The 23,440-nt window shown below is 43.1% G+C and overlaps 1 protein-coding gene across 2 annotated transcripts in view; it reads left to right on the top strand.

Moving 5' to 3' along the window:
- Positions 1-23,440, top strand: part of scube1 (signal peptide, CUB domain, EGF-like 1) — a 127,705-nt gene that overhangs the window by 59,366 nt on the left and 44,899 nt on the right. The window contains exons 5-7 of one of the 2 annotated variants that reach the window (XM_008288242.1): positions 6,806-6,934; positions 9,262-9,378; positions 16,624-16,713. In XM_008288242.1, the coding sequence (XP_008286464.1) occupies positions 6,806-6,934; positions 9,262-9,378; positions 16,624-16,713 (336 nt within the window). The remainder of the gene's footprint in view (positions 1-6,805; positions 6,935-9,261; positions 9,379-16,623; positions 16,714-23,440) is intronic. The other variant, XM_008288233.1, reaches the window with a different exon arrangement.

Here is a 23,440-nt window from a genome sequence, read left to right as displayed (position 1 = left end):
CTCTTGTCCTGTTTGTCTTTTTAATTCATGGTGTTATAACCTCTAACACAATCGGAAACTTAAAGGAGAAGAAAACTCCAGCGACCTCAGCTAATCACAGTTCTTGTTGTTGCTGCTTCGTTTGTCTGTCAGCGCTGTGTCTCAGACACATGGTTTTATTTTTAAGGAAGAGCTCATGGTGGCTGTGTGATATCTCTTAGCTATGCTGTAAGCCTGTAACACAGGAAAATTAGTGGGTCTACATTGTGTGTTGAGACCAAAATGAGCCACATGTAAAGACAAACAACAGAGAGGTTGGTGTCACTTCAGGTACCACTAAGACTTGGAATACAAGTCACGTCAGTAAATATCTCAGACACCAAACACTGCACAACTACAGTTAACATAGGTTTCCTCTGCCTGGAAATGACATAAACAAGTGACAAAAGACAGTCAGACTGTATGTTAAAGTTGCTATTGAATTTTAACTACTACTATGTTTTTTAATAATTCAAAATGAATCATCCCCCAGTGTTTGGTCCAGGAGGTTTTTCAGCAGCGGGGTCAGGCGGTCTGGGAGGTACTTTTACAACCTATTTATTGAATGGCCAGTTGACATTGGCTTTTTAAAGACTGAATGTAAATAATAATAATAATAAAAAACAATAAATTGAAATAAATGAAATAAAAACAGTAAATAATAATGTCTTGATGGGGCTCAAAGTTCACACCCAGGCTCAGAACCATGCATTCTTCTGGGTTTTTTATAGAAGAGCTCTGAGGTTCTGTTGTAGGAACACATTTTTGAGAAAAATCAAGTTCTATACAATTCCAAATGGTTCTTGTAATTTCTAATATGTTCCCGTGTATTCTAATACTATTCTAACGCTGCAGACTGAGAACAGCTGATGCTGTATTTCTCAGTGACTAGTTAATTGCAATTCATGGTTGAAACCAAAGAGCTCCGTGAGGTTGTTATTAGGGTTCATCACTGAGAGAGAGCTGCACATTGTGGCTGCTCACAAGATGAGGAAAAGCTATAAAGTCATATCCAACTGTTCTCAAGCGCCAGCGGCCACAGTGCAAAACATCATCAGAAAGTACAAGGAGTTCCACTCCATGGAAAACGGTGTGGTAGGAAGCAGAAGCCCAGCGCTGTGGTATTGTGAGAGGCCAAGAACAATTCAAGGATCACACCAAAACCATCCTGATGAATCTGAGCCGCTCTGATACCAACGTCTCACACAGACATTCCTGCAGACACTGAACAAGGCTGGTCTCCACCGACACCAACCAAGACAGACACACAACAGCTCATCGAGCTTTTTCATAAGCTCACCTGGAGAAAAGAGAAGCTTCTGGTCATCAGTTCTTCAGTCTGATTACTTACAAATGTAGTTGTTTGGACTCAGAGATGTGACAAAAGAAAAGAGACGTCTGGTGATGAGAATCTGTGGTGCTTTGGGGAAGTGTTTCAGCTGCTGGGCCAGGAAGTCTGACCGACGTAAACGAATGTGAAATGGTTAACAGAAAACAACTTCAGCATATTACGAACCCTAACCCTAACCCAGCCAGAGTCCAGGACGGAATCTCATTCAGAATCTGCAGAGGGAACTGAAGAGCAGAGTGATGGCGAGGAAGCCTTCAGCCTGGAAGACCTGGAGATGGTCACAAAGAGGAGTGGGACCAAATCCCAGAGGAGACATGCAGGAAGATTTCAGCAATTGTGAGAACTGTTTGATTCATGAGGTGACAAACAAATACTTTGCCACTGATGAATGAGAAAGCATATGAATGATTTTGGGGAAAAAATCGCACCTCTAACATGACGTCTTACTGCCTTTTGTTACTCGGTTATTTCCTTCATAGCCACAGGAAACCTACTGCACGATACTCATCACTTCATTTAAGTAACAAGTAAATATTAGTACTAGCAGTAAAATAAATATGACATCTACCTGGCTTGTGCATTTGTTTGTGATTAGTTAGCCGAAGCAGCACCTTGCCGGATGATGTTCGGTGTGGTTCAGCTTTTTGCCCCGGTGGTGATTATCTGCACACCTCTGAGTTTTTTCACACATAGCTGGAATCTGTCTAAACTTCAGAGCAAACATGTGAAGCCCTTTATAACTGGCCGTATGTTAACATGTTCCTCTTTGCGCTTTGCAAAGCTGTTCAGCAGATTTCATTCAAACCTGTTGAGTAAAGTCTCTCTGCTGACGGACAGAGATGCATTCTTACAGGAGGAATGGCCGTTTATAAATAGACATACGTTTAGTTTCTCCAGCTGATCAGTACACTTGAAACCACCAAAGAATTATCATAGATGTTGAATACAGACCATAATAACCTACTAGTCCAGTTCTGATTCCTTTTCTGATTGTAGCTAACTTTCCCTGACATCCCCCAGTGTTTTTACCACTCATCATCCACGGAGGAGCCGTCACACAGGTCGATGAGAAACCCTGGCAAAGGAAGGACGATGGAGGGCCGAGAAACAAAATTATGCAGCCGTAGTAACAGGTGTCCTTTTAAGGGAGTACATGTTGTTGTGGTGGAAGTCCATTTGTCTGTCCTTGAGGAGACAGCTCCCCTCTGTCCTTGTTTATTGCCTGATACTCCCACTTCAGAAGAATAAAGACTGTGCTGAAAAGTCACCATGAAACACGCTGATCCGGGCCAGTCACATGAGAAATGGACTGAGAGGAATGAGGAACAACCAGCTACCAAAATCTATCCTGGGAGAAAAACTGCAGCTTTCGATTTAAGTATGAAGGAAAGCTGAAGGATAACGTGGAAAAAAAATTAATCTGAAACTTTCATTAGATTGGAGTGTAATAAAAATACATTTGATACACATCTTTTGTGAGTGAAGACATGTGATTGTGGCATGATGAGAAGACGTCCACATACTCCCTAACTAACGTTCCCAGTTCTTCCCAGAGCTCAGTGATATCTTTGGCTGGCTTCATCCTCCCTACTCACCTCTCTGGAGAGCACTGGCCCTCCGTCCTCCACCGTTTTGCTTCCTCCCCCGGCTCCTCTCCTTGCTGATCAAGATTTAAACACTGGCCTATTTCACATATTATTGCCACAGTGTGCTCTGTAAATCCCCAAGAATAGACTGAGACCACATCAGACAGTCCTGGGTGAAGGAACGAATGAATGGATGGAAGAAACAGAAGAAGAGCAGTACAGTTGTACAATTAGGAGCCGTGCCAGCGCTGACAAGGAGATGTCTCTGATCAGCGACATGAACTGATGAGGCTCAAGAACTGACCTTAACTGGTGCTGATGAACATTGTCAGGATTTTAATATGTGGAAGTGGAATTTCAGAAAGCATGAAACTGGCTTTTAGCAATAAGGGCAGGAAAGCAGTGGTTTGATGACCCTTGGCTGCTCAGCTGGGCCTGAGGATTGGGCTTGCTGTCACAGACAACAGAGTAACCACAGGTCTTCAGTTACAAGCCTCCTCACTGTCTCCTTTCAATACTACAGAAATTTGTGCACCCGAGGGGATGTTCTGTGCTGTGATTATGGGTGTTAAAATGATGCAGAGGGTGAAGGGTTGTCAGCAGTGGCGTCGAGGCAGTCACAGTAAAACCATCCTTTAGGTTCATGTGGGTTTCAGACAGCGAGGCTTCTGCTCAGCTTTGGTTGTAAAATGTGTCATTTCCTTGTGGCCCATTCTTTTTCATATCCATACATAACCTATTTTTTTTAATACATATGAATACATTCATGTATTATAAAACATTAATACATTCTTGAATAGAACTGAGGAGCTGGGCTGGTGCTCCAGACTCAGCTACTCTGACACTGACAAACCCAATGCTTTACCTGTAAGACTCTCATTTATGCTTCTATTTTTATACATGCTCAAACATCAGATTGCCACACATTAAATAAAATGTATGCACTGTAGTCATAGTTACATAAAAACAAACCAGTGCGTGACACAACCATTTGTAACAGCCATTGCACTGAGTCTGGTCAGTAGTTTGGCTGATTTTGCAGATCTCCCAGCCCTGTCGCCCAAATACAGTCCTGACCCGATAATCTGACACTAAATGTAAAACCTTCTTTTATGTCAGATATCAAGGCTGTCGGATTGTCAAGACGGAGGTCGAGATACAAGGAGGGCTTGATGCTGGAAGGCTCATTTGTGGTTAATATTAATTGTTTATAGTTGTTATAATAACTAGTATATTGTTAGAACACTACACATCGCTGGATTTCATGCCTAATTGACTGCACTTGTGCACGTTCTGGCTACTTCTACCTCACCTCGGGTGTGCGCTCCGACGGGGTGGAAGTGGTCGGAACTCAAATGCCAGTTTAGTTGGCGGTCACACTTCTGTTTCCTCCATCGACGGCAGATACGCTCCACTGTTACCCACGCTTGCATGCGGGACACTTTTGGGTCGTATGAAGTTCACACAGCAGATCACATACAAGTCGCATTTAACTGGAAACGTGAAGGAAGTCACAAAGAAATCCTCATTGAGCATCAAGTCCTGCAGTGTGAACGTAGCCAATCTGTGGGATTGTTCAGTCAGATAATACGCCGTCATCCTGATTGGTGACATAAAATGTCATGTTGGAGTCAGAATCCAAGGCTGTCGGTATGTTAAAGCTGTTTTTATGGGTTCCGTTAGTTTTTCCTAAAACCTGTTGGATAGCAAAGTTTAGGATTGTTAAGGGTCGGATTATCGAGTCGTGACTGGATGTCACATCTATACAGCTTAACTGCATTTTCAATTATATCTTGAAACAAGTTTTTGCCAGATTATGTTTATTTGTGACATATCACAACACATTTCAAATCAGCGTCTCTTATTTTGTTGCTTTATTCACGCATCTAAACCTATATTTAGATGGGACAAGACTCCTTGTAATCCAGCAGATAGGAGAGGAGTTCAAACATGTTGTGAAGGAGTCGTCTTTTAACCCAGTCTGTGGTATTACTATAAACCTAACCACATAGTTCTGGTGCCTAAATGTAATCAAACTTGGACTAAAAGCAGTGACTGGAAACATGAGGTTATAAAGGTTGACTGAATGTATGAATGAATGAATGAATGAATGAATGAATGAATGAATGAATGTATGAATGAATGAATGAATGAATGTGTGTGAATCCATCTGGTAATATTTTTATCTGGACCAAAGTAATGAGACTGACTGATGCTGGGGCTGCACCACTAGTTTCTCTTTAGAGTCATTATTCCAGTCCGATAAGAACAGATTAAAAATAAAGTGAACCCATTGCAGGAGCATCAACATGAGGTGGACTGTCTTCTTTGCTGCTTGTGATGGTTTGCCATTCTGACAGTACAGATTGTCAAATGCACTGAAAAACATCAGACAGTAAATATTGATGAAAACTATAGCAACTACCACGCTGGCAGAGAACTACAGACTAAACTAACCTGTATTTACTTCCTAAAAAATATTGGTCTTTTGCCTAAGTTTTGCATGAGGTGCATGTTTGCTAGACAAAGATATATACCGTACATATTATGTAGCGCTTCACATTAGTTCAGACAGGCATGGAGTCAGGGCGTCACAAGGCCCGTCCTGTCCAGTCGTTCACTACTTCAGTCCAGCCCACCCACTGAGCTGCTCTATAACTGAGGCAGCGTTCATTCATTCTGCTGCTCCACGCTCAGCACATCGCTGCTCCTCCAGCCTCTACAGATCGACAAATATCCTCCTCCTCCCCAACCACCCCCTTTAAAACAGTTCAATTCCACAACCATCTATTAAATAACTGATCATTCTCACCCAACCAGTCGAGGCAGATGGCCGTCCTCCCTGAGCCTGGTTCTGCCGGAGGTTTTCCCCCGATCCCTTGGGGGGTTTTGGTTCCTTCCCACCGTTGCCGACCGCTTGCTCAGAGAGTCCAGAGGCTGCTTTAGATTGTTGGGTTCTCTGGTTAAGTTTGTAAGGTCTTCATCTTACCATGTTGTGTGATGACATATGTTGTAAACAGCGCTATACAAATAAAATTTAATTGAATTCTGTTGAATAACCCTGGTTGTTCCCATATCGTGGACTGTAGGATGCAGAGTGTTCATTATTGTGCCTTGGAACTATGTAATCTGGATTCTGTAAAGTGAAGACCATTTAGTGGGCCTATACTGGATACTGTATTTGAATATTGTGAATTTAAGGCTCTGCCGGGGGGTTTGTGATCTCAGGGACTGTCTGTGTCATGCTTGCTCAGATTGTTCCAGAGCATCACTCGAGCAGAGTCACCACCAAACTCAAATGCATGAGATCCCAAATAAATGGGTAAATCTGACAAAGTGTCCTGTCTGTAATATACTAAATACATGCATACATAGAATAGCCAAGTGCTACTGAAGTTCAGTAAAACCACATTATGGATGTGTCTGTATGTCTGTCCATAAGGTGATATGGATGCATCATGATAGAGAAGAATTGTGCTGAAAACAATTTTTTCTCTACGTGACGAGTTCAACAGGTTTTTGTCATTTTCACAGGAGACATTTCTGTACTTCTTTATTTCTCGCCACAGTTTGAAGTGGATGAAGTTCATTTAGAGAGTAAAGTCAAATATTTCTATCGTTCAGTGTGGACTTGTGTAAATCAGAGTCTGATGGTGGGTGGAGCTCTTCTACATCCACACAGACCTGATGAAGTGGACTTGCTCAGTTTTTGACTCTCAACACAATAAATATTTTTTTACACTGATTGTTGCTTATTTATTGTCACACAGAAACACGATTCAGACTGATTCTGTTTTGCGCTGTATAATGAAAACACTGTAACGTGCCGTTGTCTCTGTCCTGTGCACAGATGGAATGAACTGCATGAACAAGGACCACGGCTGCGCCCACATCTGCAGAGAGGCTCCAGGCAAAGGCGGAGTGTCGTGCGAGTGCCGACCTGGCTTTGAGCTGGCCAAAAACCAGAAGGACTGTACATGTATGTATCACATCTGACCCCACACTGACACACACACACACACACACCGACACACACTCACCACAGGAAGCCAATGTGCTTTAAGGTCAACATCATGCCAGGTTCGCTCACATTTGTTTACATTGTTCACAGCTCGCAGATGTTGGATGTTTTGAAATGCTATATACATTTTTGTGTAATGCTTTCCGTCATCTATTAATCTTTAGTCAATTGACTTGTCGCTTTATTTTACAACTCACATGGCAGCAAGGTATTAACACTTTGTTTTATAGGCTTAATTTTATTGCAGTTACGTACTGGTGTGATGAAGGATCTAAACTGTTCCTGTAATAAACATCTGTAATAGCAATGATGGACAAATTCCAGTCGGCCTGCTGTGGTAAAATATGAGGGTGGACATTTAATACCAAAATCAGTTAAGCGTTTCAGGCCAAGCTGAAGGTGCTGAAGGATTCAGTAGAGAGAATTCATGTCTCTAAACACCCCTTTGCAGCTCCATCCCTGTTTCTCACTCTTCACGCTGAATGCCTGCAGCCATGGAATTTAGGGCTGCTGTTTTTGAGGGGGAAAAATAAGCTTTTAGTTACACTTTGTTTGGCAACACATCTTGTTCTCCTTCTCAGACGGTTAGAGTGTAAAGATTGTGAAAGCCTCTGAAAGGCTCTAATGCATCCCCCACTGTGGTAATATTTCATTAGCGGCCAGGGACCCGGTGCTGTGTCGGCCTGTTGAGCGCGGCGGCACAGGACGGTAGTAAATGAGTGATAAAAGGAACGGCAGTTATGTCTACAACACCTTCATGTGCACACACAAGCACGCACACATCTTCTCCGTCCTTTTCCTTTCGTGCCCTCTCTGCCTTTCTTCTTCACTTATTTCTTGTTTTGTGTCCTGCGTCCACTCCGTCTTTTACTGTCTGCCTCATCCTTTTGCCTTCTTGTCTTGTTCCTACCCTTCTGACGTCCTTTCTTTTTTTCTTAAGAGCCACTGAAAAATCCCAAAATGGTAAAGATTAAGGATCTACAAAGTTTTAAAAAAGGCTGAGAAGTTCACTAAGTGTATTCATATCTGCTTTCTTCACCTCGAGAACTGTAAGGCAAGTTAGGAGGAGCTACAAGTGTTTGACCAGTTATAAGAAACAGAACACAGCTGGCTGTTTCAGGAGCGATGAACTTAGGTTGATACCTGGTTTCTCTGTAAGATATTTTTAAATCAGCTTCTTCTTTTTACATTTTGCAGAGGTCTTGTGGAGTCCCTTAAGGCGCCATTTTGTGCCCAATCTTTTTATGTTGTTGAATATGTGTCCTTGAGGTCCAAATATGATTTCTTTTCATTGTTTTGTGAACAGTTTACAAATCTATGTGGCCATAGAAATAGGACTGAGATGTTTGGTTGACCTGAGCTTTGGATGACCCTGAAAGTTCAGCTCAGGGGTCAAAACCGGCTTCTTTTTCGATGCCGCTATAGCTCACCTGGTTGAGCTGGCGTCCCATGTGCAGGGCTACAGTCCCAATGTGGAGGTCATGAGTTTGAATCCCACTCATGACCCTTTCCCACATGTCTTCTCCCCTACTTTCCTGTCTCTCTCTCACTAGACTATCCAATAAAGGCACAGAGGCCAAAAAAAAAAACTTCTTTCAATGAAGACTTTTAGACAAGATGAAGGCCTATCTCTCTTTCCCATACTTAAAAAAAAAAGTTATTTATGGCCTTATTATCACTCAGTATGACTGTTGTAATTGTTCCTATGTGTCATAAAGCAGTTTTCTCTTTGGCGCATGCAGCTGGTGCAAAATGAAAGAAAACATGATCACACACCAGTGCTGTCGTCTCTTCCCAGGCCTCTTGTCCATTAACGGTTTAGAGGGGTTGGTACTACCTAACTTAGCATCACTTGTGCGTCATCACACCTCAGTTGAACACTGAGCTCAACCAACCAGATGCCCTTCGATGTTCTGGCACCAAGACAAATCGTATAGAGGCAATCAAGCCTTTGGAGCAGCTCCTCCTAACCTCCAGAACAGTTTAATGTAGTAGCTCCTGAGACCGTAGAAAGTTTTAGGTCTCTCTCGTTGGCATTTGATTTAGGTTGAGCTTGATGCCCTGACTTTGTTGTCTTTTTTATTCCGATGCTTTGAATTAACTTCTTAAATGTGCTTTAGAAATAAATTTGACTTTAATTTCTTTGTTTCACATGAGGCACGTCCCTTTATGGCTCTTTTTGGTTAATTTGGCCAAACTGTCATGAATGTAGAGATATAAATTGGATTTCATGAGCCTTGTGATGCACATGCTGGTGTGAGATCTAACGTGTGTGTCGTCTTCAGTGACGTGTAACTATGGAAACGGCGGTTGCCAGCACACGTGTGACGACACGGACACGGGGCCGGTGTGCGGCTGCCACCAGAAGTACGCTCTGCACTCAGACAGCAAGACCTGCATCGGTGAGTGACAACCACAACGGCTGCCCAGTTTACACACACACACACCCCGAAGCTCTCACAGCTGCTTCACTGTAACATCTGTTGTACGATAGAAGGTCTTGAGTCGTTGTGCAGAAGAAGGAAAGTAACGTCATGAGGAAGTGGGGGAGGAGGGCTGAAGTTGGTAGATAGATTACCTCCTAGCTCCTCAACAGTTCCTACCCTCTTGCCCTGGCCTCTGCTATTTAAACATTGCGAACACAAAAGAGGCAGGGAGCTTCTCACGCGAACAGAAAGAAGCAGGACTTAAACAGAATTATCTCCACAGCCAGCTCTGCCCTGATTTATCCCTCAATTCTAATCAATCAACACTGTCAATAGCGACATGAATGAGACTCAGTCCTGTACGGTCCTGCCTGGTGCATCTCTGGGACTGCTCAGAAACGCTGCCAGTAAAAGCTGATGAATAAAACCTTATTCAATCAATGCCGTACTTAGGGAAGCTGTAATCCGGCTTCACCTGCACTATAGTCGGCATCTCACCTGCATTAGTAGTGTAAATATTTCTCTTATGCACAACCCACCAAAACCACGGCTACAGAGCTACCATGATCATAAATCTGTGTTTTGTACAAGATGAAATCAGTGACATTAAATAAATTATTTTCTTTAGACCATTTGTATTTTCTTTCCAAATCATCACTTCCACAAGGTGCAAACGCTTCAAAATTGTAAAGAAGTTGAACTTTATTTTTATGAAATGTTGTAATATCTTGACTCTGAATGGCAGACTGCAGCGAGCACCTTGTTTTATTTCTGGAGACTATCAGTGATCAACTACAAAGTCGAGACAGCAGTTGGCTTGAGGACCAAGTTGGGAACCTCAGACTTATGACAAGTTCTGTATCAGTAGGACTAAGCTGACAGACAGAGCTGCCTCGATTTGGATGTGATCTCTTACTGCAGAATAATGTTTGCACATTAAATGAAACACAAAAGCTAATACGATACTTTCGACAGCCTTAAAAATCTCATATATATATATATATATAAATACACACAGAAATTTTGTATTTTCACAAACAAAATCGTCACAGAGCTTCCGTTTAATGTCCAATGTAGACAGAAGATTGTCCCGTAGAACAGCATGCACAAATCAACAATTAATCTCTGTCCCATCATGTTTGCTACATAAACATTAATGTCTTTAATACACAAGCACAATGATATTTCACATCGTTAGCCTTGGACAGAGCATCATAATGGAAGTGTGTCAGGGCCGAGGAATGAGCAGTGATATGTTTAGGTTACAGAGAAGTGACGGTGCTGTCTGGTGGAGAATGAATGACTGACAGATCTCCCACATTCATCATGTCAGAAGTCTGTTAGCAGCCAGCCGGCCGCTCTCTTTTCAAACAGGTCATTTGTACAGATGAGTGTCAGCAGAAGCGTGCCTTCGCATCCTGGCTCTCACTTAAAGGAGATTCATTTTCATCTTGATATTTTTCTAATCAGTACAGGATGAATCAGGCGTTCCAGGTAAGTGAAGCTGTTCAGAGTTGTTTTTTCCCACCTCCTTCCTGCTGATGTAAACATGAGGAGGTTTGTTAGAGCCAGAAATCAGTTTTCATCACCGCATCTTTGCTCTGGAAGCCAGTTTGAAGTGGCATGTGCCAGTGACTGGCTGTTTGAGTAGCTTGGCCTCCAGGGCATGTAATCTATAGTGTCTGGGCAGGTATTAAGGTATTAGTCATTTGTATTTTGTACCCTTAAATTAGAAAGTGGAGTGCAGAAATGCATGCTCTCAATTTGCTTAAGTTACTTTTGTCAAGTTCATAAAAGCATTGCCTGCTTTTCCCCCTAAGATGATAACATTTAGTTCTTTCAGTCGTAGCAAAGGAAGCTAGAGATCAGGTGACCTCTCCTTACTGAAGTTGATTCTCAGACTGTTTTAATGCTAAACTAGACATTGTTTCAGAACTGGTTTTCTTTTGCTGGCTAGTTCTAACTGATGGCTGCACCACTGCTGTGCAATCCAGTACAAGATAATCCAAGTTGTCAAGTTGTGCACGTTCTGAATGGGATGCTTGGCTGTATGTTGATTTTGGATTAAAGAATGTAGCTACAGGACTGTATGTTTAACATTCTGATTGTTGAAGACATTGTTGTGTTATCTTTGTGAACAGATTGTTTCTGTTCATTTAGTCTGAGGTGGAATCATTAATACCAGAGAACAATAAATAAACTGCACACAACTTGTTTAAAAATGTGACGTATACAACTGAAGTAAGTACAGGCCTGTGCAATATGACTTAAATGTCAAATGACGATAGTTACATTAATCCCATCATGTCGAAGTTGAGCAGTAGACGGTTTAGGTTTACTATATTAAAAATACAGGCTCCACTGTATGAACTCAATGCAACAAATCTCAAACTCAGCCCTCTTTAGTGTGGAAGACACCAGCGTTGCACAGATTTCCAGAGCAATATTCTCCGTTTTTTTCAGATGCTCTTTGCTCTACCTTTCTCTTTAAAACACCCCAAAGGTGTATAATTGGATTTAAGTCAGCCAAGACATACTTGGCCAGGTCAGAGTTTTCACTTTTTTCCTCTTCAGAATCTCCTGTGTGATTTTGGCAGCGTGCTTTGAATCGTTATCATGCTCCTCTGCCAAACCTCTGCACGCTGGGAGTCGTCTCGTCAGCGAGCATTGTGGTATATCCACAGGCATCCGTGGTACCATCAATAAATGTCATCTCCCCAAAACCTTTGCACTCATGCGGCCCCACATCGTGAAATTTCCACCTCTGTGCTGGACTGGTGGGACTATGCATTTACTGTTGCAGTCCCGGCCAGGTTCACACCGAAACCAAACAAATTCACCTTGTTTCAATCAAGGACCAGTGTTTTTCTGAGACACTGTGCCTCGTCTGAAGCACTTGGCCTTCTGTGCTAAGATTAAAACTAGATTAGCACCCTGTCCGGTGAGCAAGATGACTACTGTGGGTGGTGCTGTGGCTTTTTCTATACTTCCTGATTACAGCTAGGCTAGGCTTCAACTCAATCTTAATTGGTCACAGAGGTTCCTGTGCTCCTTATCATATTGGTGTAGTCTCACCATCAGATTTTTCATTTTCGTCCTTCCATGTGGAGACCTAATGTAGACGTGCAGACAGACGCCAATACGTCTAAAACTGAGAACGTTTTGGTGTTCTTTTTATAACTATATTTATTCATTTAGGCTGATTGAAAATCACATGTACTCAATTTAATTTGAACCATCACAGATTTTCTAACTTGTGTGTCAGTAATCAGGCGTGTTTAATTTTGTTACAATGCGTTTCTACTTTGGGGTCTGTATATTAAGTAGGTTTTTTTCAGAAGTATTTCTTTTTGGTTGCTCATAAGAGGAGACATTTTATTTATATACTTACAACAAATGCAGTTCCTGAGAGGTGACAGAGGTGATTTGACATTGAAGTGATATTGCACAGGGTTGTGTTTGAGTCTGCTGTGTATCTAACATGAATTGGAGACAGGAGAGAGCACATGGCAGCAGTCAGTTACTAGCAATGGACGTATTCTTTTGCATGCTTCAACCAGATGATCTAAACTGTTTGAGGCAAGAACTCTTCTTCCGTTGGATGGGAGCAATGGTCTTTGAATTCAGGTCACACCCAATATACCTAGAAAAAGGAACGTGTCAGTCTTTTTCTAAAAGCATTGCTGTGAGTTTTGTCTGTAGTAAGAAAGAAATCCAAATAAATTACAGAAAACTTCCCAAAAATCCAGGATTTATGGCTAGCATGAGATGGAGGTCGACATCCGATAGCCAGCAGCTCCTCAGATTTGGAAAGTTAATCATAACAAAATGAACCAAGACCAAACCACAGTCTGATGTCTTATTTGGCAATTTCCTCACATATTCAGAACTGACACCAACTCCAGAAAAGGTGTTCAGAGCAATTCTTTCTCGGCAAAAGTCCCAGAAGCAGTAATCACTAAAGTTCCGAGCTTTGAATCAAAATTTGTTTTGACTCCTCGGCTGCCAGACTCTGTACGCTGGCAGCACGACAGGTCACCAGAGCTCCGTCCAGTTAGTGAGCTGCCTGGGAGTCCATGTGACTCTTGTTCACAAGTTCTGGTTCGTTTGTAATTGGGCGGTGAAAACCTTGATGAACCAAATCAAGTAAATTCCATATTCAAACCAAAGAAAAGTGTTTGTGTGATTTAACACTTGGTTACCTGTAACCTGGTGAGATTACAACCACCTGCTCAACTAGAAGACGCTCTAAGTTTTCTCATTCCTGTCTGTTTGCTGAGAAACGTCTCAGAATGATAATCGGTGCTGCTGATCACACACGGATGTTTTTGATCCAATGCCATGTTGATGCTGTGTTTGAACACTGGAAACACCTCCGTCTGTCTGTGCTTCTGTCTTCCTCTGTCTCTCTCTGTCCCTCACCACTGGAGCTGATTGCTGAGCTGCTTTGCGGCAGCAGCAGCAGCAGGTTTTGACTGCCACTAACCCGTTTTCTTTTCAGCTGCTTTGAAGAAGTGGAATCCTCTGTGAAGGAGAAGCTGTGAAGAGGAAGCAGAATGAGAGCGGGAACCCTCCTCTCCCTCTTTTCCCAGTGTCTTGTGTCTTTTCTCTCTCTCTCTCTCTCTCTCTTCATGTTTTGATGAGAGAAAGGACCTCTCTGTCTGTGGTCCGAGTGTCCCAACTGCTCTACGGGCCTACCTTTAACCCCACCCCCCGTCACCCTTTCGAGAAAGTCCTGTCCCTCTGTTCCTTCTTCCTCCTCCCTCCTCCTCCTCCTCCTAATCCTCCTCCTCCTCCTCCTCCTGCTTTCTGGTGATAGTACCTGATTGCCTGTCTTGTCTGAGCATCCATGTTAAAACCAAATCAGGTGGAAATAAGGATTAATCCTCAGTACACAAGAGGAAAGAGTGACTCTGGGATGGGGGGTCAGGGGCATTGGGTTAGACTTGGACATCTCAATTGCAGCCTGATCTTACATTAAAGCTCCCAAGAAAGCAAGCCTAACCTCCTCCTCCAGCTCTCTCACCACCTCCTCATCCTCCACCACCACCTCCTCACAAAAAGGGACCAAACACCAAAACTCTGCCAAACCAAAATGACTTCCATGCCTCATCCCCATCCATTAGCACCCCATACATGAACAGCTAGGCAGGGACTCGCACTGTTCACCCGTCTTCACTCTTACACCTGCCGTTCATACTGCATGCGTCCACTCACATGTGCCACATCATCCATTCATCTTGCCACTGCCTCTTTCACTAATCCGGCCGTCTGTTGTTTGTCTGCTTGCCCAGCTGCATGGGAGAGCCTACACTGCATTTGTATGGTTTCCCTTTTTTTCTTTTCTCTTTTTTTTTTTTTTTCTCTCATTTTCCCTATTTGAAATGAACTACATTTTTTATTGTTGTTGTTGTTTTTAGCGACCCTGGTCCTTCTGTTTCCTTCCAGTGCATCGGTTTTACCATTCTCCTCCTAGCTCTAGTAGCGTAGAGTGGTTTAACTCTTCCCCCTTCCTCGTCCTGTGTAGGTCTGGCTCTCTAAAACAGCTCCCCTCTCTGCGGGCCTCCGACCACCACTTAGTGCCATAGTCTCTTTAGGAGTAAGTGGCGGGGATTTCGCTCTTCCCAACCTCCTCAACCTGTCGTACACATCACACACACACACACACACACACACACTCCCGTTTTAACTCCCTCTCCGACAGATTTTTTCACACACTCAAGCAAGCAGACGCTCAAAAGCATGCACACTGGTATGCACAAGCTCTTGATTCAACAATCACACACATTCACACAAGCACATTTCACCCGTTAGCTCAGCACCAGAAAGCCTCCATTCATCCCTGAGTGTGCTTCAGAAAGTCCTCCACTTTGTCCATCATGCGCCTGAGAGGAGAGAGAGAAAATGGTTGCAGGCTGGGGCTGCGGAATGGAAGGGATGTTAATTGCCCCCATATCCACCCCTCCCACCGCCCCATAAGACCGAGCGTGTACATCAAAGGCCTGTTCTTTTGCGGCAAGTGGCGTCCATTCATAGAGAGATGCTCATTCAGGCCTTAATAACTCAGGCCCGGTGAAAAGGCCGCCTCCCTCTCCCGGCTTCATCATCAACCCCGCCATCCCCAGCGCAGCACATGCATGCCACTTTAACAGCCATCTCAGCTCCTTCTACAGCACCGTCCTCTAGTTCCCCCTCTCACCATCCTCCTCGCCCCCCCCTCTGCCACGCCCCCTTTGCTGCCCAGTATTTGGGAATGTGGTTTTTCCAGCGTTGACTGTAAAGCCAGTTGTGATGTATTCCATAGACAAACAGGCAACCAGCGCTGCCCCCAGACTACCTCCTCCTACTTTTTTTTTCTCTGCATGCCTTCCCTACACTCCTCCTTCAACCCCATTTCTCGGTGTGTGAAACCCTCCTTCCCTCATATACCTCTCTCATTGTGGGCCATGATGGGACTGATTCTGTCTTTTGTCTTCCTTCTCTCTCCTTTCTTTCGCTCTCTCTTTTCCTTCCTCATCCCCTCTCAGTCATCTTGTTATCGCTCAGCTCTTGGAGCGCTTCACTCTCCTCCGCGACCTCCTGTGCCCTGCACCAGCCTTTCTTCTCTCTCTTGTCGTCATCCTCACCCAGTTTTGCTTCTGCCCCTGTGCCCACATTTAAGGCGGCTTGTCTTGGAAATGTTGGGCTTGTATCCTCCCTCTCTTTCTCGCCTTCCTCCTCCTCCATCCTAACGTGAGGGAATCATTGCTGAGAAAGTGTGGCTGTTTGATATGGAAGACAGAAACTCCATCTGCGACAACAGCAACGTCAACATCACAATGCAAATCTCCCTTAATATTCACCCCAACCCATTCCATCCCTAAAACCCCAAACCTCTATCATTTTTTGTTACAACTCTTCATATGTAAGCCTTGAACCTCCTCCCCTCCCCTCCCCCACCTACCTACCGACCTACCAACCTACCTACCGCTTCATTTTGTAAGCTACACACTGATACTGATCATTTTCATTTATTTTGTTTTGTTCTTTTGATTTGCTTTGGGGGATTTATCATTTGTTTGGGGATTAACACTCTAACAGGGATTTTGGCACTTCTTCATCGCTTCTTGCTTCTTGGCTTTGGTTTTTTGCTCAAACGCCAAGAGGGGCTGAAGGTCTGGTCATTTGGGCTTCTCATTAACCTGCTGCTCACTGTTTGTCCCCTTGTCACTTGTGTTTTAGAGAAAGATGAGGCTGCAATTGAGAGCTCTGAGTTCAATGCCACGTCAGTAGCTGATGTGGACAAGCGGGTGAAACGGCGGCTACTTATGGGTAACTCTTTTCTTCCTCTTTCTATGTGTTGCCATGGCGCTTGTGCTTGTATCCCAGACTCTACTCCTCTCCGTTCCTTCTCGTTCTCCTCTTCTGTCTTTATTTTGTTTGAAAAAACAATTGTAAACTTTGGTGCCCACTGTGTCGACTCCCACAGTTGCAACTGTGTCTAACGTGATGATGATGATGATGAAAAATGACTAAAAACGGTCACAGTTTCTTTAAACCCTTTCCACCTAACTCTACCTACCAAACTTCTGGATGACTCTAAGGTTTTCTCAGTGACTAACATTGACTTTCCCAGTTACACCTTACTCCAAGTGTTTTGTGTTCCATTACCATCATGTGTGATGACCCATTGTACAGAAACAGGACACCTTACTAGCAAAACAAAACCCCGTAAAGGTCGTTGACCTGACATGTCTGATGATTACAGAAGTGTGCTGTAAAGGTTTTGCAATGTCCTTGGCTGAATATTAGGAATCCTGCTCGTTTCTACCAAATCATTTTTTAGACTTTGTGTTCAGTGAAGTTTTACTCCCATACATATAATGCTCATTTTATTAGATTCAGGAATTCTTCTCTCTTAAAATTCCCGTGGATTCGCACTTCTTTGATGGGACAGTTGCAAATTAAACCAAAATATCCATCAGTTATACCCACTATGTCCTGTCCCAACTGTTCCTGGATGAGAGGCGAGGTACACCCTGGACAGGTCACCAGCTCAGCACTGAACTGAACACAACGACAGACATAACCAGGCACACACAGCTGCACTCTCACTGGCCAATTTGGAATCACAAATTAACCGACCATTCATGTCACTGGGAAACCCCACGAAGGCAGAGAGAGAACATTTAAATTCAGACCCAGTCGACCGGCAGGTTTGAACACAGAACAATATATATATATATAATGTTATAAAATAATTAGATGCTGATGTTCTGGAGGAGGCACCCTGAGGTAACCTGGACCACAGTTTTGGAGTTGCTGCTCAGTCCTGATACAATCTGTTTTTGACTTTTTCGTCAGGTGCTCTACTCCAAAAATGCTAAGGGATGGTGTCTCCTATTCTTTAAAAGACTAGTACAGCATGACTCTGAGGGACGGTGTCCTATCACCCGACCGTTCCACCTTTTGTTTTTGCTGTGATTTAGTCAGTCAGACTTTCCCAAAATCAGATGGACAGTTTAATCAAAGTTGTGCTTTTTCCAAAGCACCGCTTTCATTCTTCAGGTTCGCAGTATTCCAGACCAACATGCTGTACTCTGTAGTTTGTGAAGCTGTATTCCATGCTTTCCATAAGTTTCCTTTCAGCAGGTTCTGGCCAGCGTGGCTTGAAGAAAGAATGAAAAATTTGGTTTTAAAGGCTTTGTCGTTCTTCTTGGACCTCTCTGCCCCTTTCTTTCCTCCTTCAGTTATGTCTTCATTGAATATTCTCCTCATTGGCTAAACCCTGCTCCACCTCCTGTTGTACCAGCATGTCTCCTGTCCTGATGTAGTGATACAGGGCTGCCTGTTGTGCATCACATACTCCTCACTGGGGTTTCATGGCTAAAGCTCCAGACAGGGACTGAAGTTAATAACTCTTGTATAGCAAATTTCACATCAGCCCCTCCACAGTAAGATCAGGGTCACTCAAAGCAGCACCTCCAGTTTTCTAAATAATTTGTCCAGCTGGTTTTCAACAACTCTTTCCTAATTCAATTAAAAATGTACCATGACATAAGCATTGTCTCCTAATGGAATAAAGCTCACAACACAACAAAGTGATTTACTCGTGTCAGCTGGTCTCAGCCATAAACTACACAACGAGCTGGACTGGTGTGAAATTTACAAATGACATGCAGCTTGGCTGTATTTAACAGAATTGCTGCAACTTCATCCATTGCAGTAAAAGTAAATGTACTTTTTCTTTTAACACATATCATCTTGATGCACCTGAACACATTACGAGTGACGTTTGATAAACTGATCTTAGTAGCAGACATTTAAACATGTTGTGTTTTCAGGCACTGGCTGTAGCTGGGACACATCTATGCTGTATTTAGAACTGAGTGACGTGATTAGACTGTGTGTCCTAACATAGTTGGATACTTACTCAACCCTAATACTAAACATACACATGACATATGAAGAGTTCATATGCAGTAAACAGATAACTCCATTTTTGTAGATTTTCAGAAAACGTTTTTTTTTGTTGTTGTTTACTTGAGATGATATCAATCAAACTGCAGCTGAGTGGATTTGACTCAGTAGAAATGACACAAATAGAGATAACTAAGTCTGATTGATGTTGTCTCAGGTAGACAGTTGAAGGTTTGTGAAGGTGGAGTTATTTGTTTTTGCAAATGAACTCTTCGTACGTACTCTGTAAATCACTTGAAACATGCACATATCTGCTCCCACCATGTGCATGAAGGGACACGTGGTTTCTGAGAGCACAGAGGCCACCCAACTGCTGCACTGGCACAGCCTGAGCAGCATCAGTATGTTAGATTTGACACTGCTATCAGTTTGTCTGATTCCTCTGACACGTGGAGCTCCCGTCTCTGCCCTCGCAGACAACACACTGATCAAGACGAATGGAACTGCTGCTGCTGAGGCTCTAATGAAAACGTGCCGCTGAGGTGAGGACAGCCTATAGAAAATGGAAGGAGCGAGACAGAAAGAGAAGAGAGGGCAGTGGAGAAGAGGGGCTGAAAAGTCACATTTTCTGATGGTAATATTGAACGAAATCAGGAGCCAGTTGTGGAACACACGTGAGCAGAGTGTCAAAAACGAGACCTCAGCGGTACAACAGAGCTGCCGAATCAGAATAAACGATCGCTTTATAACAGAGAACCATGTATTTGTGTTTGTGTGAATCCATATGGCTTTGTCACAGTCCCAACATATGCTGACTGACAGCTGATGTAGGAGCTCATCGCCACAGTAAAAGGCATCTGAGTGCTGAGAGGTGATCGCACCCCTCTTACCTTTGAACAGCAGTGCAGCAGTAGCTGCTACTTGGCAGGATGCTTTAGTTTACACAGTGCACATGTTGTGTTTTTCTCTGATGCTCTCCAGCTTTAATCAGTAGAACATGTTTCCTCTTCTCACAAAAAGATCATTTAACATGTGAACAGTGTGACGGACATGTGTACTGAGTGTCTTTCCTTTCGTTCCACTTCTCTCCTGTGACCTATTGTGACCCCTACAGATGAAGCTGCTGCCTTTCTTCAGTATGCAGTTATATTCATCTTCTCAGCTTCCTCTAACCTGAAACTATTTCTTCTTCTTCCTGTCATTGTGATTTCATCGGCGTCAAATCACTCAATGACAAACCTTCACCATCTAAAGTTTTCATTTAGACGATGGTCAGTGTTAACAACTGTAAACAAATATATCCTTTTTTTTTTTTTAAAGATGTGGGTTAATAAAAATTAATTATGTACGTGCAGCTTTGGGGATAATTATTAGTAAATCTGCTGTTTTCTTTACAGAATCTACACGACAGGCCTTTAAGATTCATCATTTTGTTAGAACTTTATCATAGTTGAATGCACCAGGTGAAGTCTTATAATAATTCATTACATGCAACACATTATGAAATGTGATAGTTTTAAAACTGTGAACATTTCAAAATTCACACTAGAAGAAAAAAAAGTAATTAAGTCACTATTATTTAATGCATAAACTGTTTTTGTATAGTCAACAGGTAATCCAAACTAAACTATCACTCAGCAATGTGTAAAAGTAGTGAGTGTGAAATGACAAGAGGACAGCTGCCCTGGTGCTAAACGAAGAGAGAGACAGTGAAAGAGGTGTTGCTAACCAGCTTTGAAACAGTTAAACAGCTGATCATTACAAACCAAACAAGAAGAACCGAAGAGGCAGGAAACAGTGGTCGCATTAGAAATGATTATGTCCAAAGCTGTACATGACGTTCACTTTCATCACTGATCTGGATTTAAACGTCACTGAGCACAGAGTAGAAACAGCAGCCTGTGTGATCCTGGTGACAAACAACAGTACGAGGTGTGTCAGAAAGTTCCAGGACTGGTGTCACAAAAAATACACTTCAAACCACAAACTAGGAGTTTTCCCCTTCAGACGATCAACCAGCACGTCTACCTGCAGATCCTGCAGCGTTTGCTTCATTCAGTGCACCAGAAGAGGCAGAGTTGTGTCAGGACCAGTGGAGGCTGCTTCACCATGACAACCTGCTCACAACGCCCTGAGCATCCCACAGGTCCTGACTCAGAAGAACATGGCCGTGCTGGAGCAACCTCCCTACTCACCCCACCTGGCTCTGTGGGGTTGTTTCCTCTTCCTCAAGCTCAAGGGGGTCATCAAGGAGACCCGTTTAGAAGACGTGGACGACATCAAGATGGCTGATGATGGAGCTGAGAGGATCCTGGAAGAATTCTTCCAGGAGTGCATGGAGGTGTGAAGAGAAGGCTGGAGAAGTGTGTTAGACTCCAGGAGGATTACTTTGAAGGAGAAAACTTGTATTTGGATTTGAAATCTATCTTTTGTGACACCGGTCCTGGAACTTTTCTGACACACCTCGTATATGGTTAGTTTTTACTTTATCACCTACTTGATAAGTCAGATGGTCTATTTTGATGGAATGCTTAAAGGAAGAGTTCAACATTTTGGAAAATAAGCACATTTACGTTTTTAATGAATAAATTGATTGGGTTTGTTCATTCCATCCAAGTTCTTTATGCTGGATGAAGGCTAGTTTCAGATGATGTTGGCCACCGATACAAACTTTGGAGGGCCACTGTACTTGATTAAAAGGTATTATTTAGTGTTGATTTGTGAGCTTTTGAGCTGTTGATAGATTTCACAACATTTAGACACAGTCAGATATGAAAATGCAAATAAAAATCTCCAACTATTAGTCATAGGTGTTTCAAACATGCCAGACTGTGTGGTCACATCTACACAGAAGGCCTCATCCATCTCACATGCATCTGACAAAGCAGATGCATTTCTGTTCTAATCAGTCTAGCTTTCTCTTCAGGTGGCCTCATGGCTCATGTTTTACCCCCAGTTCATGCAGACATCGTAACTATTTTTATCTTTCAGGCCTTTTTCTGTATTTTACACACGTAACTTCAGAGAATGTGTATTGAACTTCAGGAGCTGAAGTTAAGATCCACTCATAAGTGTGTCAGAATAAATCCAAGCTACCACTGCTGTTGCTCCTCTAGCGTTTATTTTGAAAAAACAGAGACAGCCCAGATTAAAAACTAGAACTACAGTCACACAGTCTGCTAGTCGGCAGCTCATTCACCTTCTTGTAATGTCACCTTTTCTTCAGTGACCAGCATCAGCAGAAAATACACCAATTTTAGCAAATGTGGCATCAAAACAGTTCATCTTGTTCTTTGCATTAAAGAAATTATTGATTTTTAGGTGAAGGAAAACCACAAAATAAACTATTAAACATGAATCAAATTGTACAAAACTATGTGATTATAATCCATCAGTGGTGATTCCAGTTCCTGTAAGAGAGAAGCTGCATGCAGAAATATGCCCCACCACACATTCCCTCCTGAACAAACCAGACTGGGAAAGAAATATGCAATGTTCGAGGGTGCAGAGGCATGGAGAGGGGGCTGAGGGTGGTATGAGGGGCTTGTCCAGCACATCAATCAGGCCCGGCGGTTCGTCTGTGTTCCTGCGTTCAGCCGGGCCCTGGGGCTGGGCTGGGCGTGGCCTGCAGAGAGAGGGGCTCTGAGCAGGACTGTGCTCAGCCTCAGCTAATGATAGGGCCCACTGTACTCAGTATAAATCACTCTGACCCAGAAGCACCACCTCCACACACACCAGGTCTGCTCACATGCACCTTTACACTCACACAAAAAAAGAAGCATTGACTGTATACACCTGTGCAGGCACATAGACCTGAATGCAGCTCACATTCTCACACACATACATCTGACAGAGTCCCGAGCTGGGACGTGGAGGCAGGACGGGGGTCTGCTGTCGTACCCTACAGGGTCCATCCGACAGGCTGCCTGGATGATGGAGTGTCTCCTCTTCCAGCCTTTCTTCTTCCTTGTTATTTTTTTCTTGAAATCAACATTTATGAAGCCGCCCGCTCTCCTCCTGAAAAACGTCTCCATTTAAGCAAGAGTCTGACATTTGAAAGAGTTTCGTAACTGAGCTCCAGAACTTCAAAAGAGAGAGAGAGGGGTAGACATGAAAAAGATTGCAGATGATGAACACAGAGCTTCGACAGATAAACACAGCGAGGAACAGATTCAGGCTAGAAAACAGAGATTAAGGGAAGAAGTCGTGAGACTGATGTTGTTTGGAGCTGCATGAGGGAACACAAACAAATCTACAAATACCTTCCTGCTTCTGGATAGAAAGCGTCAGCCATCTTGGCTCCAGTGTGTTTGTGACTCTGCATTCTGAAAGGGCATTATGCTAATGCCCTGACCTCGAGATGTGGATGTGTTTGCCAGTCTGAATGGGCTTTTCCTATTTCCCTCTTCACTTCACTCAGGCACACAATCTCCTGGCATTTTAATTAAATAGGAAAAGCTGCCAAATAGGAGGGGGACATCCCTGATTTACATGCTGCCTGCTGAAGCCTTTTGAATTCCAAAATGACATTTCTTTTTTTTTTTTTTAAAGAAATTGAAGAAAATACATTTGATGATTTCATGTTTTGAACTCACCAATTTGTTTCTTACTGGAGCCACAAGACCAGGATTTATGGGCA

Source organism: Stegastes partitus, unplaced genomic scaffold (genome assembly GCF_000690725.1).
Source record: "Stegastes partitus isolate 25-593 unplaced genomic scaffold, Stegastes_partitus-1.0.2 Scaffold12, whole genome shotgun sequence".
NCBI classification, from domain to species: Eukaryota; Metazoa; Chordata; class Actinopteri; family Pomacentridae; genus Stegastes; species Stegastes partitus.
This window is presented reverse-complemented; position numbering and strand designations above follow the sequence as displayed.